Source organism: Botryllus schlosseri, chromosome 5, assembly GCF_051294905.1.
Source record: "Botryllus schlosseri isolate E-star chromosome 5, Bs_hap1, whole genome shotgun sequence".
In the NCBI taxonomy this organism is placed as follows: Eukaryota; Metazoa; Chordata; class Ascidiacea; order Stolidobranchia; family Styelidae; genus Botryllus; species Botryllus schlosseri.
The window spans coordinates 20,825,945-20,848,265 of NC_137240.1; the positions used below are offsets into that span (position 1 = coordinate 20,825,945).

A 22,321-nucleotide genomic window follows, 5' to 3' on the forward strand; every position below is an offset into this window, starting at 1 on the left:
ATAACTTGTCACGAGCTAGGTCCGAAATTAATTACCAGCTATTAAGTAAAGGAAGTCTTAGTTTTTTTTAATCAAAAACCCATATAATCCGCTGCGCAACACAGTCTAATTCAGTTCGATCTGGACTCGCAACACGGAGCAGAAGGAATTGAAGCTTAGAAAGGACACAGGAGCAAGGCGGCCATCCTTGCACCGAGGCTACGGCAAAGATCACAGCGCTGAGTTGAGTACTTTATAAATATTGCGTGTCCCATGTAGCGGTAGCTAAACGTAGTTGCAGACGTGGAAGGTTGGGGCTTTGCTCGGTTATCTACGCGCTTGAAGTAGTGCGCACCAAATCGCCTTGTGCTTGCACCCTGTAAAGAGAAAATTTAGTACACCGAATATGTTCCCGATTGTAAAAAGCCGGCCTGTGTTTACTTTGGGTGCCCTTTCGATTACCCTTGAATGTGCGGGTCCTTTCAGTTTGAACTCGAGCCCCTGGGCTCGCAGATACGAGCAGCCCATGATGGCGGTTACGGGCACAGCTTGCGGGCCATATCTACCCATAGTTCACTCTGAGGTCGTTGTGGAAATCCCGGCAAGTTTCGCCATAACAAGATTTTGGAATTACAAATTACGGCCGGCATAAAGGCGACCCGGCCTGCATGTATGGAGTCGTGCGTTTTTTTTCGTATCGAACGCAAGATACTATCATAAGTAATTTGGATTTTTCCGAAGGTTGTAAGATCCTCGTTTGTGAAAACCCGTCGAAGGGGACCCACTTGAAATTAATATATTAATATCCCTATTATTAATGCCGCGGCCGCAGCACCTCCAAGACTTGGGAGAGAGGCTTGCGAGCATGTCCGAATTGGGGCCTCTGGATAGAACAGGAAGGCGTGGAATGATAAAATAATTAATTGGTTAAGGTAGGCTGCCGTTTGTCAAGTGTGGGAATGTGTCTGATTTAGTGCATGCTAATTATTGTTTTTCAATAACCTTTTTAGGCGATTACTGTCAACAGGTACCCGGGATCATGAATGTCCGAATATTATTATGTAGGCCTATCCTGGGAGACTAGGCTGGGAAATGCGCGGGGTCCCGCTTGGAGGTGTTGCGTTAACTACGGCGATTTACGAGCGCTGCCGAGCAGACCTTACACTAAGTAAGGAATATGCACCTGCCACCCGGTGGGTTCATATCAGCTTCAAATCGGAAGTGAGTCAGGTTGAGTAAAATACTTACGGCACGTTTTGGTAGCTGGCAACCTCCAGACGGGCGATTAGTCCCTGGAGCAAAGCCTTCATTGCGAGCTTGTGGACAGATGCGAGCGTCGCGATGGGCTGGGCCTTTATTGTCTCAAGTTCAAGATGGGCTTTGTTCCAAAGCGTATAGTTAGTTAACGTATAAGTTAGTTACGGATAATTCCATTCTTAGATGATTGCACGGCAATCCGGGCCCAGGAACCAGTAACTCGCCTCGGTAGCGGGAAGCCTTACGTCTACCGCAAATAGGTGCAGTAGGATCCGCAGAGCAGGCATTGCATAGCCGCTCGCAGGACCACTGTACATATCGAGCGAGTTCTAGGCTACGGCCTGGGGAAATTTTGTAGAGCGTAGATAGGGATAGGCTGAACCAAGGACTGTAACGCCCCAGGTTCAATACGAACCCTAAAACCCGCAAGGATGGGTAACAATCTAATGTTCTAGCGCAGAGCCGGGCCACGTGTGGCCCGCAAGAGAGTTTGGGGTGGCGCGTGTGGTGATTTGCGAAATTAGTAAGGTTGTTAGGGGTGGATTGCGCGGATTGTGAACTTGTAGGGCCGACCAGAACTTGATTGGTCTGGCCGCCGCCGTTGGGACGTGATAGCTAGGGTGTCAGTTCCGACGCGTTCCCAGATCCATGAGGCGGTCGCATTTTGGTGGATCTTCATACACTACTATAAAGCGGAATAATTTGCGATAGATTTATCAAAAGTAAAGATTGTCTACACGCTTTGCGCAACACGTTGTCACTCGATTTCTTACTTTTAATAAGGTTACAAAAACGCCTAATGTGTCAGTTTGAGTCGAATTACATTCGCGGTTGCGAGACTAAGTGTCGTTCGGATTATGCGGCCTCCGTTTGCACTCGCAGAAAGACCTCGAATATGAAAACTAGGCACGAACTGCATTTGTAACTGTGATAATATTCACCCGCTTTTTCGACATTCTTTCTCTACAAAATGAGTTCTGACTATTCGGTGCTTTGTTTAATGCGAACGCCAATACAATTGCCTGAAAATTTCAAATGGGCTCTTCTGAAATGCGATGCAGTTGAATTGAGTGACAAATTTCATACAAAGAGCATATCGACAAAGGGTACGTTCTTGAAATTGGTCTTTATCGCAACTTGAATAGCAATGCAAAAGGAATTGCATCAAATTTTGGAAGCTCGTGCGCCTGTGAACAATAGTTGCGAGCAATGAAATTCACGAAGAGCAAGCTAAGATCACGTATTTCTGACGTCAATTTTGAATATGGTCTGATTCTTCTTTCATTTGACTCGTTACCAGAAGTTGAAAACCTCTCACAAACCAAGCTGCGTCAATTGTCACAATTATTCTGTGTTGTTAAGGTGTAAATACATGTGTCTTCTGATTGGTATGATTGAGATCGCAGCAATGTAGGATAATATACCGAAGTGAGCGTAACCAATTAATTTGTCCTACACCCAGTTGGCAAGGTGTAGTGACTTTGCATCATCATGCATACTTCGAAAATTCAATTTGGCTTGAATGGTGACTTGACGGTACTTGGCTGGGCTCGGGTCGAAATGTGTAATGTCTCAAGGTGACTCGTGACTCGAAGGTGGTGGTTTGATCTCCACACTGTTCTGAGGTCACAAGAGTTTATGGTTATAGCTATTCTGGAACACAGTGCAACTGTATAAAAAGTGCTAGTCGATTTGAATTCAAATAAAGGGAACGCTGAAAGACAGAGAGGGTTCGAATTGTATGACAATTGCTAAAGAAAAGAAAAACTGACTTGTGGATGATATCAGCAGAGGTGGTCAAAGTAGTCAGGAAAGCTACTCAAGTAGAAGTAGAAGTAGTGACGGAAAATCTACTCAAGTACAAGTAGAAGTACTTCTTCAATAAGCCACCTAAAACTACTTGAAGTGGAAGTAGAATTAACTGACTTTAAATCTACTCGAGTAAGTAAGTAGTTTTGAAAACAGTCTTAATTCGTTCGCATGGACTGTCAAAAGCTGCGAATTGAGCTATGCGGCCCGTGCAGGGAGCTTGATTCGTATTGATGCATCCCAGGAGGTATCAACTTTCGACATAATAACTATTGTTTCGCATCATGGGATGCAAATTATAATATTGATATGAAGATGCGATACTTATCCTTTGTTTAGTAGAGCATCCCGTTTTCAGAGAATATCAGGGGATGGCGCCCTACCCCATATTATAAGGCCACAAGTTTAGGCGAAGAGCAATACGTAGAAAATGTATCGGATACGGTTACATCACTTTGCGTGATTATTATACGTTAATTAAAATGAAATACAAATACCACTTCTAAAAAGCGGATAATATATTTCCTGCACTTTGTCCACAAAGCTTAAAAGATCATCTGCTAAAACAGGTGTAACGTTCAAAAAGGCTGGATTTTTCAGATTATCAAGACATGTAAGGGGCTGCTATATTACAATATGATAGGTAATTGCTAGATTGCGAAACGGTAGTTTCAAATGTTGTGGTGGGCCATATTTACTGTGATGAAATATTTGATATGGACGACAATGCGGTGTGAGAGGAACCAAGCAATACGGTACCTAAATTACATTCACTGATACTTTCATGAAAACATATTTGTCACTCCATTACTACTATGCGTGAAGCGCAATAAAATTCCTGGGCTTTACTTGACTCTTATCATTATTAAATGTTGGTACTCCATGAAAACAGCCGCGGAATTCCTCAAGTTATCGTTCGTACTGGGGAATTAGACTACTTCTACTTGACAAACTGAAAATAGCGAAAAGTAAGTAAGTAGATCACAAAATATTACGAAGTAGAAGTAGAAGTAGAGAAAATCAGATCTACTTGAATAGGTACCAGAAGTAGAGGAAAACTACGTGAGTACGTATAAAAAGTAGAAGTACTTCGTGACCGACCACCTCTGGATATCAGTCATATTCTGTTGTAATTCGAATGGGTGATGACTAGGGCGATTTTTTTTGACCTAAAAAACGGAAGATTTTGACCTAAAAAATCTAAATTTTGACTTTTTTTGACCTAAAAAAACTGAAATTTGACCAAATTTTGACCTCACGTATGCAAATTAGGTGTTTTCGCACATAATGTTAAAATTGTACTACTTATTTTCATATCTGGTTAAAACTGTCTGTCCTTACAAAGTAGATTGGCCTGAAAAAACGTTTTTGGCTCAAAAACTGACAAATTGTTACATAAAAAAACTAGTATTTTAACGAAATCTGGCACTATGAAGAATTCCAGTAGTTACAAATTTGTAGTGGTACAACGAAAGATACTTTCCTACATTCTCGGGTAGAAAGTGTCTGTCCTTACTAAGTAGCTGGTCAATAATGGAAAAGAACGTTCAACAGCAGCAGTTGTTGGCTGACAATAATGAAGTTATGTGCACACTGCTGGTGACACACCGTGTTGCTTCATTCTGACATGTTGTCTATATCACAATTTTTCAGCTTGCGCTTCTTGATATAAGAACATCAATGTCCAAGCAGTCTTGCTTCAGTTAGGATATTGCTGTACGTTGACCATAAAACCATGTCACTATTTGTTTCATTTGACCGTTTATTATTCACAATGAGCAGACGATGGGCCGTTTACAACGTTAGGCCTATAAAGTAGGCTATAAGCTGTAAAATATCAAATTATAAGTTCACCGACAGCGCAAAATCTACGATACAAACGAAATCCAGAGGTCAAAAAATGTTTGACTTTGGAAACAATTTTGACAAATTTTGACCTAACGCTACAATTTTGACCTAATTTTGACTTTTTTTGACATAAAAAAAAAATCGCCCTAGTGATGACATATGAAATCCTTCGCGAATATTGCCGTTTGTTCTCAAACATGCGCGGTATATAGTCCTAGTCGCCATGGATGAAACAAAGAAGGCTACACCATATTAACACATTTTATCGATAGTATTCAAAACGGATCATGCTTAACGGTATTGATCCATATCTGCAGAAACCCGCTCGAATATCCAATACGAAAAGTATGTAATTCATTTACGCGATAATTTGAGTAGGACAGTTAGCATAGTTTAATTAAAGTCCAGAGATACTAATGTCTAGAGATATAAAAGCAGGAAATGACGAGTGCTTATGCCGCGTTTAGTCAATCAGTTTTAATAATATTTTCATCATTTCAAAACACCACGAAACTGCGATCCAGGGCAGTCGTACTAACTATCCTGTCGCGTGTAGTAATTGGCTGCGACAGATTTGGCGAGATGAAAGTGTCTAGTTGAAAGTGAGCCTGACTCCAATCAAGGTTTGAATATGCCTAAAAACACTCTATTATTTCGTGTAAGCTTACATGGGCCGAACTATAGGACCAAGAATTAGTGAGGATGAAAAATAATCACTAGCAGCGATAAAGTTTCCGTAGGGTATGTTGCGGCGTTGTAAATGTGTGGTATCGCAGTGCGTCAATAAATATGTGCCGTTCGCTGTGCATATTTATGCCGACAATAAGGCGGGTGCCTTTGTACCTAGATATTCCATGGTTTTGTCAGCATTTTAGAGCATTCTTGTTTAGTGTTTTTGAGGACAATTTACCTCGCTGACGTAAGATGAAACGCACTAACTCAAGAATAGCGTCAGAAATATACCCACTTGTCGCATTAAGTAATAACAAGGACAAAGTCAAATTGGATTTATTATTGGTACTGCAAGCAGGCGACTCAAACCAGGCTTGGACAACTAAATAATTCTAGTCGTCTAATCTCACGGAATTAGAGCGAAATGCCAGTAATATAATTCTAATCTAATTTGGAAAAAGCTGTGTAGCTCTAAATCTCATCTAATTCGGAAAAGCTGAAAATTTTCTAGTAGTCTGGGTCTAACTCGAAATGAAAATATATTTACCTATATCTGAACGTCACCAGCGCTACTATTCCGGCAAGGTCAATACACTCAATACCATTCTGATCAGGACGTCAATGCCCCTGTGGAGACGCTGTAAATGGTCACGGAGCAGCGAGCCAGTTCGTTTGCTACTGTGTCCATTTTGTGTTGTCATGTATATCGGGGCCTTGTGTCGATTTTACGTCCTAGCGCTGAAGCGCCAGTATAGTTGCCGGCTATCTAATCGCAAACAACAATGTCAACGGATTTCCAATTGCTACCTCGATACCTTTGGTGCTAGACCTTGGAGAAGATCGACTAATATTCCAAAAGTTTAGGGCTACATATTGTGATTAATAAACATCGATACCTTGGTCACTAACTAGGATTAATAAAGAAGTATAATGTAACCGGAATTACTAGGCCTATAACATTAGGAATACTTCAGGCCAGTACTGCTAATATAAAGACCCCAGAAAAGTAACTCATGGTTGAACTTATCCACACATTCGTTTTTCGAAACTGATGTGTCGATGATGGAAAATGACACTAGCCTAAAACCCGCTTTGTCCGCGTATTCACTTTACGAAGTGAATGCGCCTGACGAGCGCCATTTTGTCGCATTGCAATCATTACGTGTATGAACTATGAAAGTTACCTGTATTGGCAAAAATCAATCTGCTAATGGGTATTTCATGTGAGGGTTTACTATGATGAATTATTGTATGGTGACGCCAATATTTCCTATTGTGTTCAAGTACTGCATTCACCGTATCTTTGATATCTACGACCCGGTTGCTTTAAAATGACACTAACATTTTATGTCTTAGATATGGGTATGGGTTAATGACCATTTATTATGTGAATTTGGTTGTTACTAGGCCTACACTTATTTAATAGCGAGTAGCCTACTACATCTGTAGGCATCAATAAGGCATCATAACTGACCCCGCCCCTATACTAGCGTCAGGACCCTTAACCCCAACGGGACAAAAGTTTGAAAATTTGATGCGTAATGGACCACAGGACAATAGAAACATGGGTATTTAAAGACCTCTTGGGGTAAGGCATTGGAGCATATGTGAGTTCGAAATTCGCGATAAGCCTAGTCTATTGCCTATGAAGCACGATATATACGAATGATTAAAAAAGCTTAAGCACACCAATACTGGAAATTAAGGAATATAGCATGATTACAATTGGGATATTGGTTCACATATGACTATTATAAGTGAGATGGTATCATTTTGTGCTTATCTGGGACTGTGTCGTATGCGTGTTAAGTGTTAGCTATACCATCAGTTTGCTTTACCAAAAATGGCGCCACCATTTTTTTCATGTATGCGAGCTTTTACAGTGAGCCGAAGTATGACTGACATGTGTATGCATATCTATGCCATGTATGATGTCCACATGAATTGTACACTCAGTTGTAGTATCCAATTATTGCACATAAAGACGACATCGGTGCGTCCGCTAGTTTCGGCGAACTTGTGACTCTATGCCAATGTAAATCCGCGAGTCTGAAACAGAGCCCCAAACGAAGCATCCAGTAGCAGACTATATCCAGAAAACCGGACATTGACCGAGGCATTGCGGAAGGGTTTGACGTCTTTTGAGATTGAAGGGTGATGTTCCGATGTCCCTCTGAAAAATCTTGACATGCTATTGATTGGATCGGCTGCTTGCTGCAGTTGCAAACTATACAGAAATAAAGCAGTGCGATGAAATGGGAGCGACTGCTAGCCGAAATTGCAATGTATATATAAATGAAGAAGCTTGATTATATTTGCTGGAATCGCTCCATAAAGCCGATGAGCTAAAGATGGAAAGAGCCAAGAACATAGAGGTATTGCATTCGGAATATCGTTACGACGTACCCTCAACAAACCCCGCGTTCTGTTGGACTCGGAATGCCCGATCTCCGAATCGACACGCAAGTACTTGATGATCCTAAGTAGTAACGACTCAAACAAGGGGTCGGTTCCTGGACTAATTGCAGTTTGATATCTGCATCTGGAAGACTGGGGAACTCTTATAAACAAGGTGGTCGGCAAATTGGTCAACTTGAACTCTGTGTGGTATTGTTTTTTTGTGGCATCGATTGGCATATTTCTTGCATATTATATGCATGTATATTGTAGGCAGGAAGTACCGTCACATTTATGGTGTAAACACACCTTGGAGTATTGAACTGTTATTAATCGTGCATGAATATGAATAGGTTAAATCTTGACTCGTGTTGTGATTGACGTATGTTCCGTGTGCCAACTTAACCGAGTTTTGCATAGATACTTCATTGCTGTCTGCATGATAATTATTGGAATATGTTGGTTGAATTAAGCCAAGGGGCTTGTCTATTGTATGAATAGTTTGAGCCGCTGGACCTTCCAAGGTCACTGCTTCGTTCGATCAATCTGCAACCAATGCTGCAATCAACGTCGACAAAACCGGGTTGTATAAGGGGTGTGGAAAAATGTGGAAAAGCCAGGAGATGTGGTTGAGCTCTGTGAAGTAAATCGAACCAAGTGTGGAATACTTGCATGGCAAGCGCCATGAAGCTACACTATAATCAAATGGAGGCACCAACTGAACTTCTTCCAGGGCTGAACGTCATTTCTTGGCAATTTCAGTGGACGGGGGAGAGTCTGAAGACGAACACATCGATTACCTCCTTACTATCTGCGAACGCCAATCTATGAAAAGAAAGGATCGTCGAAGGATCACTACTGGGGTTTTCTGCGCCGACACGGGAAGCGTCCTCAAATTGAAAAACGTCGTAGAAACCTAATACCCGCCAAGCTGGAAAGAGCGGCAACCTATAGACATGAAACTACGTGATATAGGTGACTCCTCCCACGTTGACTCCTTAGTAATAATCAATTTCGACGGACTGTCGGCTCCATTTGCGATCGAGAAAGGAGACCTCTCGATATTGTAGGTCTAAAATGGATTGATCATGTACAACAATTACCAAACATAGCGACTGAATTTGAATCTCCGCCTAATGCAAACGAAGAGTTGTCTTTAGTAACGCTTCATGACGAGATCTCGTGTGATCAGCGGGACGGAACCAAAGTCGGAAGCAGTCTTCGCGACACTGTAACCGATGATGGGTTGATGGAAGCTGCAAATCAAATAAGCGTCGAGTCGGCACGTTGTCTGTGTCGCCGCAGGCCGTTGCCGCTGGCGCAAGTGTCGAGATGGTAATCACCACTGGCGCGAAATGTGTCGAGTCAGGAATCCCTGCTGGCACCAATCATAAATACGCCGATCTTACGACGGCAACTGTCTTACATTCTTTCCCAAAAGGTCAAAAAAATATGGGAAATCCCTAGTGTTGGGTCAGGTAGCCCCTGCTGGCACTAACTAAAGATGTGTCGAGTCAGGAATCCCTGCTGGCACCATTAATGAAGACGTCGAGCGCGGAATCCCGGCTGGCGTAAATAAGGACCTGCACGAGAAAACTGGTCCTAAATGCTCTCGTGGATGCACTTGTCCGAATAACTGTAATGATTCGGCACATAGATGCATGACGACAGCCACAGTCATGAGTACTACCCCAAAAGGTTTAAACAAAGCAGCTATTGCCGGTCAACCGGATACACGCCCGGTCATGTCCGGCAAGGAGTCTGGGGATTTTAAGATGCACGTCTCCCCAGAAACGGGCCCTGGCGGCGACCGAATCCGCCGGCGTGACGGTAGGCGTGGGCACGCGCCGAGATCAGAGGTCAGATTGAATAGGTTGGGAATCCCCGCTGACAACGAAGAGCCTCGCCCTCTCTCCACCAACACCAAAACCCCTTTCATCACGAGATTCGCATTGGGCCAATAACTGGCCCAATTACTATGTAGCCTAACCTTACAGCAAGACACCAGTCCCAGCGTGAAGACAGAACTCGAAAGTCTCTGTGCACAATCGGTAGCACTGGCGAAACTGTCATACAAACCTCCTGACTTTTGACTGGCCTAGAAATTATCGCCATTCCTGAAGGAGTCTTGACAGCCGTTTATGATCCATTTGCTTCCGAACTTGATAGCCTGCGGGGCCAACTCAGCGCCCCCCAATCCATGAAATACCAATGCGACATCGGACGTAAGGACCCATCGACTAAGCCTTTCGTTTCTGGCCCTTATAACCTGACGCGGGAGGGTCAGGCGAAGGCACTAAAGGAAGCAATAGATATAATACCTGATTTTGGTATTATTGAACAAGGTTTTGCCGAATGAAAATTGGCTATTTTTGTTGTTCATGACAAAACAAATGAAAGACTACAAGACAAGGCGAGCCGCACTCGATAGTAACAAGAAAACCCCCTTCCCAAGAAGTGTACATGATCGCTTACTACAGTTAGACGTGGGTAACTCCAGCGGCGAAAGCCCATGATCCATGCACTACAACGCTGAAACACCTACTACCCATAGCTCTGGCATGGCGGATGGAAACGACGCTGGTGCAAGTTACACAATCGCAACCGATGCATGTAAAAAAAGACAAACTGTGACTGCTTATGGGAGGCAGCAGTTGCAAACTCGCACACGTAACCAACCCGAGGAAACGATGCAAACCAGCGGTGAAGCACCAATGACAACGCGTGTACTTCCAGTTACCACTGCGGACGCTCTGCAGGACTCCACGGATGACGGCGGAGTTGGAATCGGAGCGTACTACCAAGATCCGGATCACAACCATAAGGCAAGTACCGAAACATTCATTTTGTATTTATCAGGAGACAACAACGACGACTCATCCACGAAGAGTGTCGAACTAATGACTACTATCTTGACGTCAACGATGGATGACGCATCGCTATAGACTGGGCAGAAGAACATCAAGGGCTCGAAACGTCCGCACCTGAATATCCCCGACTATCAAGAACCACCGTGGGAAAGACAACCCCAAATTCGACTGATTCGAGCTATACTCGACGGCTACACAAAATGGTGAGGATGGAAGGCGGATATAAGGTAGGAGGCTTATCTTTCACCGATAGGATGATTATGGAAGGTGCGAAACTGATACCTACACTGGAACCAGTGGCTTTAATAATGGCGGTAACAGGGTTGATTGCTCTGTTGAGTGTGATATGGGTAAGTTATATAAAGTGTCGTCGACGTAGAACCTTAAGTCGCACTAGGAACACGAGGAGACGAAACGGAGCAGAGCAAAGGATGGCGATAAGAGTACTACGGAACACAACGGAGAATTACCGAATTTGAAGGTAACAGAATTGGTTCCTAAAATTTACTTGTAAATACAAGATGTATGAAGTTTGTATAGGAAAGTAGTGAAGTGTGATGTTATAATTGTGGTAAATCGTTAAGTAAATTTGTGATAGGTATCAGGCGTACAAAAATAATCCCGGCGACGCATGGTTTGTAATAAGTTTCAAGTGAAGTATTTTACGTAATGGGCGTAAACGGAAAAAACTGAAACCTCGTAACTAGATTTAAGCTGAGTCATGATAAGCTAGTTATGTAACGTAGAAAAATGAGAAAGGCAGTGCATCGTTTATAATAGGTATCAAGGGAAGTATTTTACGTAATGGGCGTAAACGGAAAAAACTGAAACCTCGTAACTAGAAATCTGCTGAGGTGTGAAATATCAAATCGAGAGAACAATAAAAGAAAAAGGTTGACGTGTGAAAAGATTGAGTCAATAAGGTGATCACCATGAACGGGTAATGTTGGTGTATAGTGCACTAGTTCCGAAAATTCAATGAAAAATTGGCATACAAAACTGTTGATCAAACATGACCAAGGTGAAACAGAAACCTGTACAATTCAGATATGCAATGGTATCTTCCAAGGCGACTCATTCTCACCACTTCTATTCTGCCTCAGCTTAGCTCCACTCAGTGAGTTGCTGAGAAAAAATGAAACAGGATACGTGATGAAAAAAGCAGCAAATTCCGAAGGTCAAAAGATTCATCACCTTTTGTTCATGGATGATCTGAAACTGTATGCGAAATCCGATACGGACCTGAATAACCAAATGAAAATTGTTCATGAGTTTTCGGAAGATATAAAATGAAATTTGGCTTGGATAAATGCTCAAAACTTACCATACGACGTGGAAGAGCCACCAGCACTGGCGACATGAACTTCAAAATGGACGAAACCATAACAGAATTGAATGCTGAAGATCACTATAAATATCTAGGGATCTGTTAAAGCGACAACATTAAACATGCTGCAATGAAATCAAGTCTAAAAAAAGGATACATTAGCAGGCTCAAATCAATTCTCAAAACTGAACTCAATTCCAAAAACAAAATCAATGCCATAAACAGTCTTGCAGTGCCTGTCTTGAGATATAGCTTTGGTGTGGTGAACTGGCGCAAAGATGAAATTAAAAAATTGGACACAAAGACGAGAAAACTGATGACAATGCACCACATGCATCACCCAAAATCTGATACACAAAGACTGTATATCCCCAGAAAAAAAAGTGGTCAAGGACTACAAGAAATTGAACAAGCTTTCAAAACAGAAATCATTGGCTTGTCACAGTACATCAACAACAGCGATAACATTTACTGCTAACTCATTGCACAGGAAGACAAACAGCGCAAAACAAAATTTCTGAGCTATCGTCACGACAAGTACGTCAGTGAAGTCAACATAGAAACAGCTAACCTGTACACTGCTGAAAACACTGTTGCCAAACCCACAACAATAGCAAAAGCAGCACGAGTTCGATACAAAAATGCAACGCTCAAAATGAGAGAAACGATATGGGAGTCAATGCCTCTTCATGGACAGCACAAGAAGTTAACTTCACAGCCCCATGTAGACGAGCTTTCATGGACCTGGCTATCCAGCTCTGGTCTGAAACCGGCAAGCGAAGGATTCATTTTCGCAGCACAAGACCAATCGCTTCCTACAAAATACTATCGCAAAAGAATTCTGATGCAAAACACGGACGGCAAATGCAGAATGTGCCACAACCAAAATGAAACTGTGGCACATCTCATGTCCGGCTGTGGTGCACTTGCAGCTACCGAATACACATGGAGACACAATAGGATTGGTCACTACATTCATCTTGAATTATGCAAACATTTTAACATCACCACTTCGACAAAAAATTGGTACGATTACAGCCCAGCACCAGTGACAGAAAACGACCAGGTAAAAATTCTGTGGGATGTACCAGTTATAACTGACCGCGAAATCAGAAGCAACCGCCCGGATATGATCATCAAACTAAAAAAGAAAAGAGAATGCTTGTTCATTGAACTGGCTGTCCCAGCTGATCACAATATACAACAAAAAGAGTCAGAAAAGCAGTCCAAATACGCAGACCTCAGAATGGAATGTGAGAAAATGTGGCGATGCAAAATAAACATTGTACCGATAGTCATTGGCGCTACAGGGGTCGTAAGCAAAAAACTCATGAGACATATCCGACAGATTCCGGGTAACGTTCGATTCGACATGATCCAAAAGATCACGTTATTGGGCACTGTGCATATTCTTCGGAAGGCGTCGAATGCACCTCTGGACTCAAATTATACTAGTGAATCACAGCATCATTTCTGTAATTTCGATTCTTCATTTTCAATCATCTCTACCTCTGTTCTGTAACCCTTGCCAATTCTTCATCTACTGCAATTCTGTAATCTGACTTCTCCATGTATTGCATAGGAATAACAATTTTTGACTGCATTACTGAAATTTTAAAAAATTTACTCCAATCTCGCCATTTTCCTTTGGGTGCAGGTTGCTCCCCGGATTATGTGTGTATTGACCAGTTTCTTACTGTGAATAAAGAATATAATAATAATAAAATCAATCCTATATCTTAAAAAAGATCGGTATTCGAAGGATCTACTAAATTATATGATCCAGCCGTCATTTTCATTACGCACACGTGATTGTGATAACTGATAAGCCATATATTTGCAATTAGCCAATATATTTTTAAAACAAGATTTTGATTATTAGTAGGCCATGTCATCCCCAAACATATGAAAAAGAATTTATGTAGCTGCAACTACATTTTAAAGGAGGGGCTTTCAGCAAGCGGCCCGCAGCGCTTATTTTGCGGCCCGCAACATCTTCAACTATGAAAGCAATTACTACTGATTTGGTATTGCTACATATTAATTTAGCTACATTGATCTCACATCGCACTGTCTCTGTTTTGTTTATTGGTGACCCATTCTCGTTTCTTGATTTGCTCGAGTAGAAATTGGTACTGTTTTGATAATCTGTATTCGTTTGGACTCTGGTTTAAAAGAATCCCGCTCGGTATTACACTTTTAAAGAGTGTTACACTCACCGCCACTGACTTGAACAGATCGCGACAAGGAAAGAAAACTTAATTCAACTCAGTGTGGAACAATAAATTAGTTTTCGTTGAGATAAATAGAAACCCGATGTGTCTTATTTGGTGAAGAACAGTTGTCGTAACGAAGCGAGGAAGTTTTAAACAACATCATCGACAGTTTCTTCCGGAGTTCAAAAATACATATCCACCTCAAAGGAAAAAAATCGTTGCTAGCTAAGTGTCAAGCCCAGCAATCCTTACTTCGACACATTGTGAAATTGCCGACAACGTAACAGAGGCATGGTTCCAAATTGCTTGGAATAATGTTAAAGTCAAGAAGTCAGCTTGATGAGATTCGTTTTGAGAGAACTTTAGCAGACCATGCAAATTTCCCGTTTCCGGAATTTAGCAACAACGACAACATCACCTGGCAAATCTTGAAGCCACAGATGTCTGATTCAACCGTGTCCAAATGAGTAACAGCAATGTTAGTCGATATTTTGTCACAGTTTCTACAAGCTGCCACGTAGGCTACCTTAGCCAAGCATCGTATGAATTCATCGACTCCCCGGACATTGCATAGCTAATAATCTGGGAGCATTTTCTCCGAGTGGACACATGTGCATAGTAAATGCTGGCAGGGCAAACGTGGGGAGGGGACAGTTGTCCTGCAAAGAGGAACTTTTATCGAGGACCCTCATACACATCAACTTGACAAAGCTGACTTCTGTAATTATTGATAGGTCTCCAGCAATGGCAGAAAAAGAAAAGGGTTGTTTGGTTTGCTCAAAAGATATCCCGAAACCCCGGAATTTTTCTCATTTCACTGTATTTTGCATAAGAGACGGATAGCTCAAAGTGAAAATGGCTTCTCTGACGAAAACAATTACCGAAATTTGATGCTTGCTCGCTCACGCACTGAAACAGGGAGTTTCGTGGTGGAGGGGTTAGAAGGTGTATATACCTACTTGTTGCTACCAATAGTAAGCATATTTTTAGGAGAAAAATCTGCGTGATTTACTTACGCCACTGGAAGATAAAATATTCACACAAATAATAGCAACAGCAAACTTTCGAACGCTGTCCATTAATGCTTTAGAATGCATTAATATGAATTAAACGTCCGCATATTACTGTTGAATGCAGTGAATTTGATAGTAGCTTACGAATACATCATAACAATGTCCTGTGGCGCGCTGCACTTTCTGATGTTAGGGGCTGCCCTTTATGCATGGGATGTTGAGAACCCCTTTTTTAAAGCCAACCCATCACCTGTTTTCTTTGCGGTTTATCTAATCCGCTTGTAATGAACACTGCACAGAGCACACTCAACTGTGTATTATCTATGATAAACGTGATGAGTCAATGCAACAGTGGTTCCCGACAAGTCTGTCCTTTCATACCAGTGGAAAGAAATAGTTTGCAACACCATCGCCAATCTGGAGAAGTTTTATGACATTTATTTATTTTTGGAAAAGATTTGAATCAAGAAAGGAACTCACTGCAATGAATTCCTTCTGAATGTAGTAAATAAAAGTTTTCGGAAGATCACAAAGCCTCCAACTACAGGCAGCTGGTCTGAAAATTGGTATCCACTCATCAAAAACTTCGAGCAAGCGCGAGCAATTAAAGTTCACTTTCTGTGCAGTCACCTTTATATATTTCCTGATAATCTCGGTTATTAGAGTGAAGATCAAGGGGAAAGGTTCCACAAAGACACCAAAACAAAAAATAGAGATATCGGGGCGCGGGGATGATCATATTATGGAAGACTATTGCTGGAACCTTTCGAGAGGCGGCACTAAATTGGTTAAAAGCGAAAATCGTTCTATGAACAATTTTGTTTTAAAATCAAATATCACTAATTTATTCCAACTGATTATTCTGAATTTAGGATAGTTTGTATAGATAAAACTGACTGAATTATTGCAACGTTATTTGAGTATTCAGGTAGATATTTGTACATATGACTTTATTTAATTTAAATGTGCATGATATTCGTTAAAGTCTCAAACTAGGATAAATCTAAATAACCTAAATATAATGATGTATTGAAATAGATGATATAATATGATGCATGGTGTATAATGATTTCGATTTAATACGGTCTCTAGTGTGTAATAATAACAAGTACAATGAATTTGAGAACTTTGAAATGCGATTAGGCTGTTTTCTATCCAGTCAATGCAGTAAAAACTTGAGATTTCAGTCAAAATATCCCCATGGGCTATCTCCAAAACAGGACCCATTCTTGAAAAACTAAGGTCATATTCGAATCAAATATGTTCCTTGTGGTAAAGAATTTGAATATTGCAACGAACAACACATTCATATTCGCAATTTATTAAGTCTAAACTTTTTGAAACCAAGAGCTACTTCTTATAAGTACCTATTAATGCGACGGGCTATATCATACTCCCTCCGTTTATCCCGCAAGGCTGTACTTCTACGGATACAGGTTTTTCTCTCCTTGCAAAAATCAGATAAATCTCCCCGGGATCCACGCCACTGTCTCGGAGCTCAGTTGCGTTGCCGCACGCGCGCCGAATCGCCAATTTTCGCATCGAGGCCCGGAACTATTAACTCTCGACTTCAGGTTAGTCTCCACGCGGGCGAAGACAATCATCGCCCTGATCGAAAATTGCGTTCGGTGGGGTCGACTGACTCATGCTTAACTGCTGTTCACTTGAAATCTTTCTTCACTATGACCTTCAAAGCTTTCATTTCAATATTTGATATGACGGCCACGGGTGACTGATCTGGCTCTGACGGGCGACCTGGAGCCCGCGGTCACCACGTTGATGACCCCTGAGCTAGCATATTTCTTTTGAGATTAGTTTACATGAAATGGTAACCATTGTCGAACAGCCTGGGATCTCACATTACCATAATTCTCGGTCGATATCGTTGGTGACATCGGCATCAAATTCTAAGAAGGCCCAAAGGTGCAGGGTAATTAAACACATAGGCAAAAACGACAATGCGATGCCGTCACATGTAAATTACACATGTAATCCAAAAAGCCAAATATCCGTTATAGTAATACGGTATAACTTATTATTAGGGCGATTTTTATGACCTAAAAAGCGAAAGATTTTGACCTAAAATATCAAAATTTTGACATTTTTTACCTTAACCAAATTTGGACCCCATGTGCGTAAATTAGATGTTTTTGCACATACTGTTAGAATTGTAATACTTATCTTCATTTCTGGATTGAACTGTCTGTCCTTAGGAAGCAGTTTTGCCTGAAACAAACTTTTTTAACTTATAAACTGACAAGTTTTCACATGTAAAAATTATGTTTTAACAAAATCTGAACCTATGGAGAATTCCATTGGTTTCAACACGCATTATGGTATAAATAATAAAATTAATTTGTTGCAGCACAACAACGAAAGATACTTTCCTACATTCTCGAGTAGAAAGACTCATGCCTTACTCCTTATCTTAATCCTTACCTTACTCCTTACAAGTATGGTAGGTAGGTAGTATGGAAGTATGGTATGGTATGGAACGAAATTTCGGTATGGAATATGGAAGAGTGCAAGTATGGTATGGTATGGTATGGTATGGAAATTTCCTAAGTATGGTATGGAATGTTCTTTCCATACTTCCATACTTTCCCATCCTTTGGTAGTTTTGCCAGAATCATGGCAATGATCCTACTTTTGACTTGTCAAATTGATTGCATACCTCAGAAAATCGTTCACTGTCTATGTTCATATCTCAAATTACGATTTAGCACCCACTCGCCCCGGTCGACATCTATTTGAAGACAACAAAGTAGCGTTACGTGCATATGAAGGAAGATAATATTTATAATGAATATTCAAATCAAATCTAATTTTAATATTATAAAAACGAATGATATTCGACCGCTGTCGCGTTACAACTTGCATTTCAACTTGCACTTCCACTCCGTAAACTACCAAGGGAGTTTTAAAATCGTAGATTCTGATAATGTAAAAGTTACATGAATATTTTATCAATTTGTTGAACTTGGAAATAATTTCCTGCGCTGCGTTAGGATGATCATCACGCAATATCTATTTTACATAACCGTCATTGTAAATCGAACATATGTAGCTTGTTTTGGAGCGACGTTACGTTATGCCGGCATACAACACGAATTAAACTTCATGAAATATGGTTATCTATGATAAAAGAATAGACTCCCTGATCTTGGCTAACGATTCTGATGTGTGGGCCACAGATTGGCGGGGAAAATGGACATTTGATCCGCTGTACCAAAATGATTGCAGTGATGCGAATTTATATTCTAAGATATATCATAATGCAGAGCTTTCGAACCGGTGGGTAATTTAGGGGTTTCTAGTCGGGTATAGTCTCACTTGTAAAAAAAAATATTGACCTTATCAACCTCCTAAATCAAACGTCTGTATGAAAGGCCGATCGTATCTCTAATATTTAGGCCTATTATAGCTCATTTGCAATTCAGCGATTCGTAATTTCACTTATCAGTGCCTCCAATTAGCGAGAATCGACTGGACAGCGGCACGCGATCTCCCACATATACGTTGTTATTCAGTCTCACGCGACATGGTGTGATTGAAATCACCAGATTCGTTATAATAAGAGTTCATATGTATATGGATATGTATTCAGGGAGATCGCGGACTCCCTAATTCAGGGGCGGGCTACTTCCCCAGGTGGCGAGCCGGATGTAGGAAAATTAAGTACTTGGCGGGTCGGATTGCTGAATCGATACTATTTCTCCATTTATATGCATATACACCAGGGGCGGGCAACATACGGCCCGCGGGCCGGATCCGGCCCGCGAAGGGATTTTGTCCGGCCCGCGGACAGTTTTCCGTTTTACATGATGATGTGGCCCGCGGCTCCAGTCTGCCGAGATTCCCTACTACTTGCCTACTACGTCAAATTTTAGTGACTGTAGGTTATAATATGCGTGTATGCGAGGCGTTGCGAGAGTGGAGCTTAAGCGTAAGTTCGTCGAAGCGAGAAGACTTGCATTATCGGCATTTACGATGCACTCAACCCTAATGTTGTCTGCGGTAAACGTGATTTTTGTCGACTACAATGTCGCTGATATTTCTATTTTTTTTATTCCGTAACCGCCGACTTGTAGCACGGCACACTTATAGGTTGTTGTAAGACACCGCTTTTGCCAGGGGTCGCCAACTCAAAACTGGTCGCAGGTCACTTTTCAAATTTCGTAGAGGACGCGGGCCGCATGAAGTCAATATCGAGATTAATTGGGCCCTATCTCGCCATCCACTCAGCCCTAATGAATTGATATCTTGGTAAATCAGGATTGCCGGGCTTATCGAACGCCTTGAAATCTTAATTAGGGATTGCACCGCGTGTTGATTTGTCAGTGAGAAGCAGACATATCGGCGCATGTATGACAATGTCATTCTCAAATCCACATTGACTTCGCTATTATCGGCGAGAAATGGCTTTGAAGTGACATTGCTGTCGTTAAAATACATTCATTAAATACGATTTATTCCTTGTATATGCGGAGAAATAAGCGAATAATATATCGAATCAGCAATCTGTTGATTGATCAGAGAGAAGCAGACATGGCGCGCCTGTATGACAACGTTATTCTCAAATCCACATTGTCTTCGCTATTATCGACGAGAAATGGCTCTGAAGTGACATTGCTGTCGTTAAAAATCATTCATTAAATACGATTTATTCCTTGTATATGTGGATAAATGGGCGAATAATGTATCGAATCAGCAATCCGGCCCGCCAAGTACTTAATTTTCCTATATCCGGCCCGCCGACTGGAGAAGTTGCCCGCCCCTGATATACACGGAATAAATCGTATTTAATGAAAGTATTTTAACGACAGCAATGTCACTTCAAAGCCATTTCTCGCCGGTAATGACGAAGACAATGTGTATTGAGAAAAGTATTGAAATACAGGCGCCGCCATGCCTGCTGATGAATTAACACATGGTGCAATCATAGTGCCCTATAATGACCGGCTTGCTGAGCACGAAATTTGATAAAACTGGTATTAATCGAAAGCTACCCCGGTACTGATTTAATTCTGCTCGTGGCCCAGGAACCCCCCCAAAATCAGCCCTAAATGTTGCATTGTAACGGAGTTTGGTATTGTGATGCAACCATGCCGTCTGAGAGCAAGTGAGATCAGCGCAGACCGCAAGCGTATTGGCCGTTGTTGCGCAACCGATTGAGCATTCACACTCTCACTCTCATGCGCACTTGCTCCTGAGCTGCTCAGACAGCATGGTTGCATCACAACACCAAACTCCGTTACAATGCAACATTCGAGGCTGATTTTGGTGGGTTCAAGGGCCACGAGCAGAATAAAATTTATATTTCCGCAATCAGTATCGCGGTAGCCTTCGATTGATACCAGTTTTATCAAATTTAATGCTCGGCAAGCCGGACAAAAATTACCTTCAAATTTCCTTTAGCCCAGTGGTTCCCAACCTTTTTCGACCCATCGCCCCCTTTTTAAGCTCAACACCGATCATCGCCCCCCAAATTCTGTGTACCAAAAATTGGGAATACAAACTATAATCACCGGCGGGTTGACTAAAAAAAAAGGTCAACTTTTCGGCTCGAAGCCTAATTTTGACACTTTTCTAACTAAATTTCCATGGGTTGACTAAAAAAAACGTTGGTTCACTAAAAAAAAAATGGTCAGCTGTTTTGACGCGTCATCGCCCCCCTATCACCCCCTTCGCTATTTTCGCCCCCCATCGCCCCCTTTGTCCATTTTCGCCCCCCTATCGCTCCCTTCGTCATTTTCGCCCCCCTAGACTGCCAAATCGCCCACGTTGGGAACCACTGCTTTAGCCTAATGGAAAGTGTGACGTAGACCGATTTTGATGAGCCGTGAGATTTGCTTGTGTCCACACTATATAAGACACTATGGTGCAATCCTTAGTTAAGATTTCAAGGCGTTCGATAAGCCCGGTACCCCAAATTTACCAAGATATCAATTCATTAGGGTTGAGTACATGGTAATTGCCGATAATGCAAGTCTTATCGCTTCGACGAACTTAAGCATAAGCTCTGCACTCGCACTCTGCGCACACACGTATATAATGACATGCATTCACTAACATGTGACGTTTAAGAAAGTAATGGGGAATCTCGACAGACTGGGGCCGCGGGCCACATTATCATGTGAGACAGGAAACTGTCCGCGGGCAGGACAAAATCCCTTCGCGGGCCGGATCCAACCGGCGGGCCGTATGTTGCCCGCCCTGCCCTAATTGATAGCATAGCGGGACTCGTTACAAATGAAATGACATATCTAGCGTGCGAAAGTGTAGCTTATGGCGGCTTATACCTAACAGCAGGAAGTTTATCTGGCCGATGCATTATTTGGCATTTACAGGATATAGAACTGATCTAACTCTGGGCATTTATACATGTAAATTGATGCTACCGCGCTACATTAGGAAATATTTCAAGCCCTTACTTTTTTTCTGCCGACTTACACATACATTCGACGGAGGCGCAACATTGCGTTTACGGTTATCAGTTCACTGCTCAATCATTTCATTGCATGCTGTTCAATTCTGGGGGTCTTAACTTTCACAAATAGCAAGTCTTTACATAAGAAAGTCTTACCAAATTTTATTGGATGGAGCAGTTTTATACGGTGGAAATATAGATTTCAAATTGTGGGGAATAAAGAAAAAAAGGACAATATTCTAATTTCACAATACTTTTGGTTTATGTAATTTTGTAGATGATGTTACTGCTAGAAATCCGTTACCACATTAGATTTACATGTCATGAGATTCTGTTGTGATTTCCAAATTATCCCGTGTTTAGGCCAATATATTATACGCTTCGTCTTCGATGATTAGGCAACATACATTTCTGACGTGACATGATAATAAGAAACTGCGGATATCATTGGTGTATCACGGCTGTTTAAATGGATGATTTCATCCAAAATAATTAAAACAAAA

At 41.6% G+C, this 22,321-nt stretch overlaps 1 protein-coding gene and 1 long non-coding RNA gene across 2 annotated transcripts; one reads left to right on the forward strand and one right to left on the reverse strand.

Moving 5' to 3' along the window:
• The first annotated feature begins 536 nt into the window (after positions 1 to 536).
• LOC145439364 (uncharacterized) lies at positions 537 to 11,905 on the forward strand. The gene is made up of 2 exons (XM_080316858.1): positions 537 to 10,448; positions 10,517 to 11,905. Exon 2 carries the CDS (start codon positions 10,524 to 10,526, stop codon positions 10,905 to 10,907), a length of 384 nt encoding a protein of 127 aa, XP_080172984.1. The 5' UTR covers positions 537 to 10,448; positions 10,517 to 10,523; the 3' UTR covers positions 10,908 to 11,905.
• Positions 11,621 to 12,614, reverse strand: LOC145439365 (uncharacterized). Its single transcript, XR_013915170.1, has 3 exons — positions 12,157 to 12,614; positions 12,027 to 12,074; positions 11,621 to 11,957 (listed from the first exon to the last, which is right to left on the reverse strand). It is a non-coding gene; the product is annotated as an uncharacterized LOC145439365 (long non-coding RNA).
• Between the last annotated feature and the right edge of the window lie 9,707 nt (positions 12,615 to 22,321).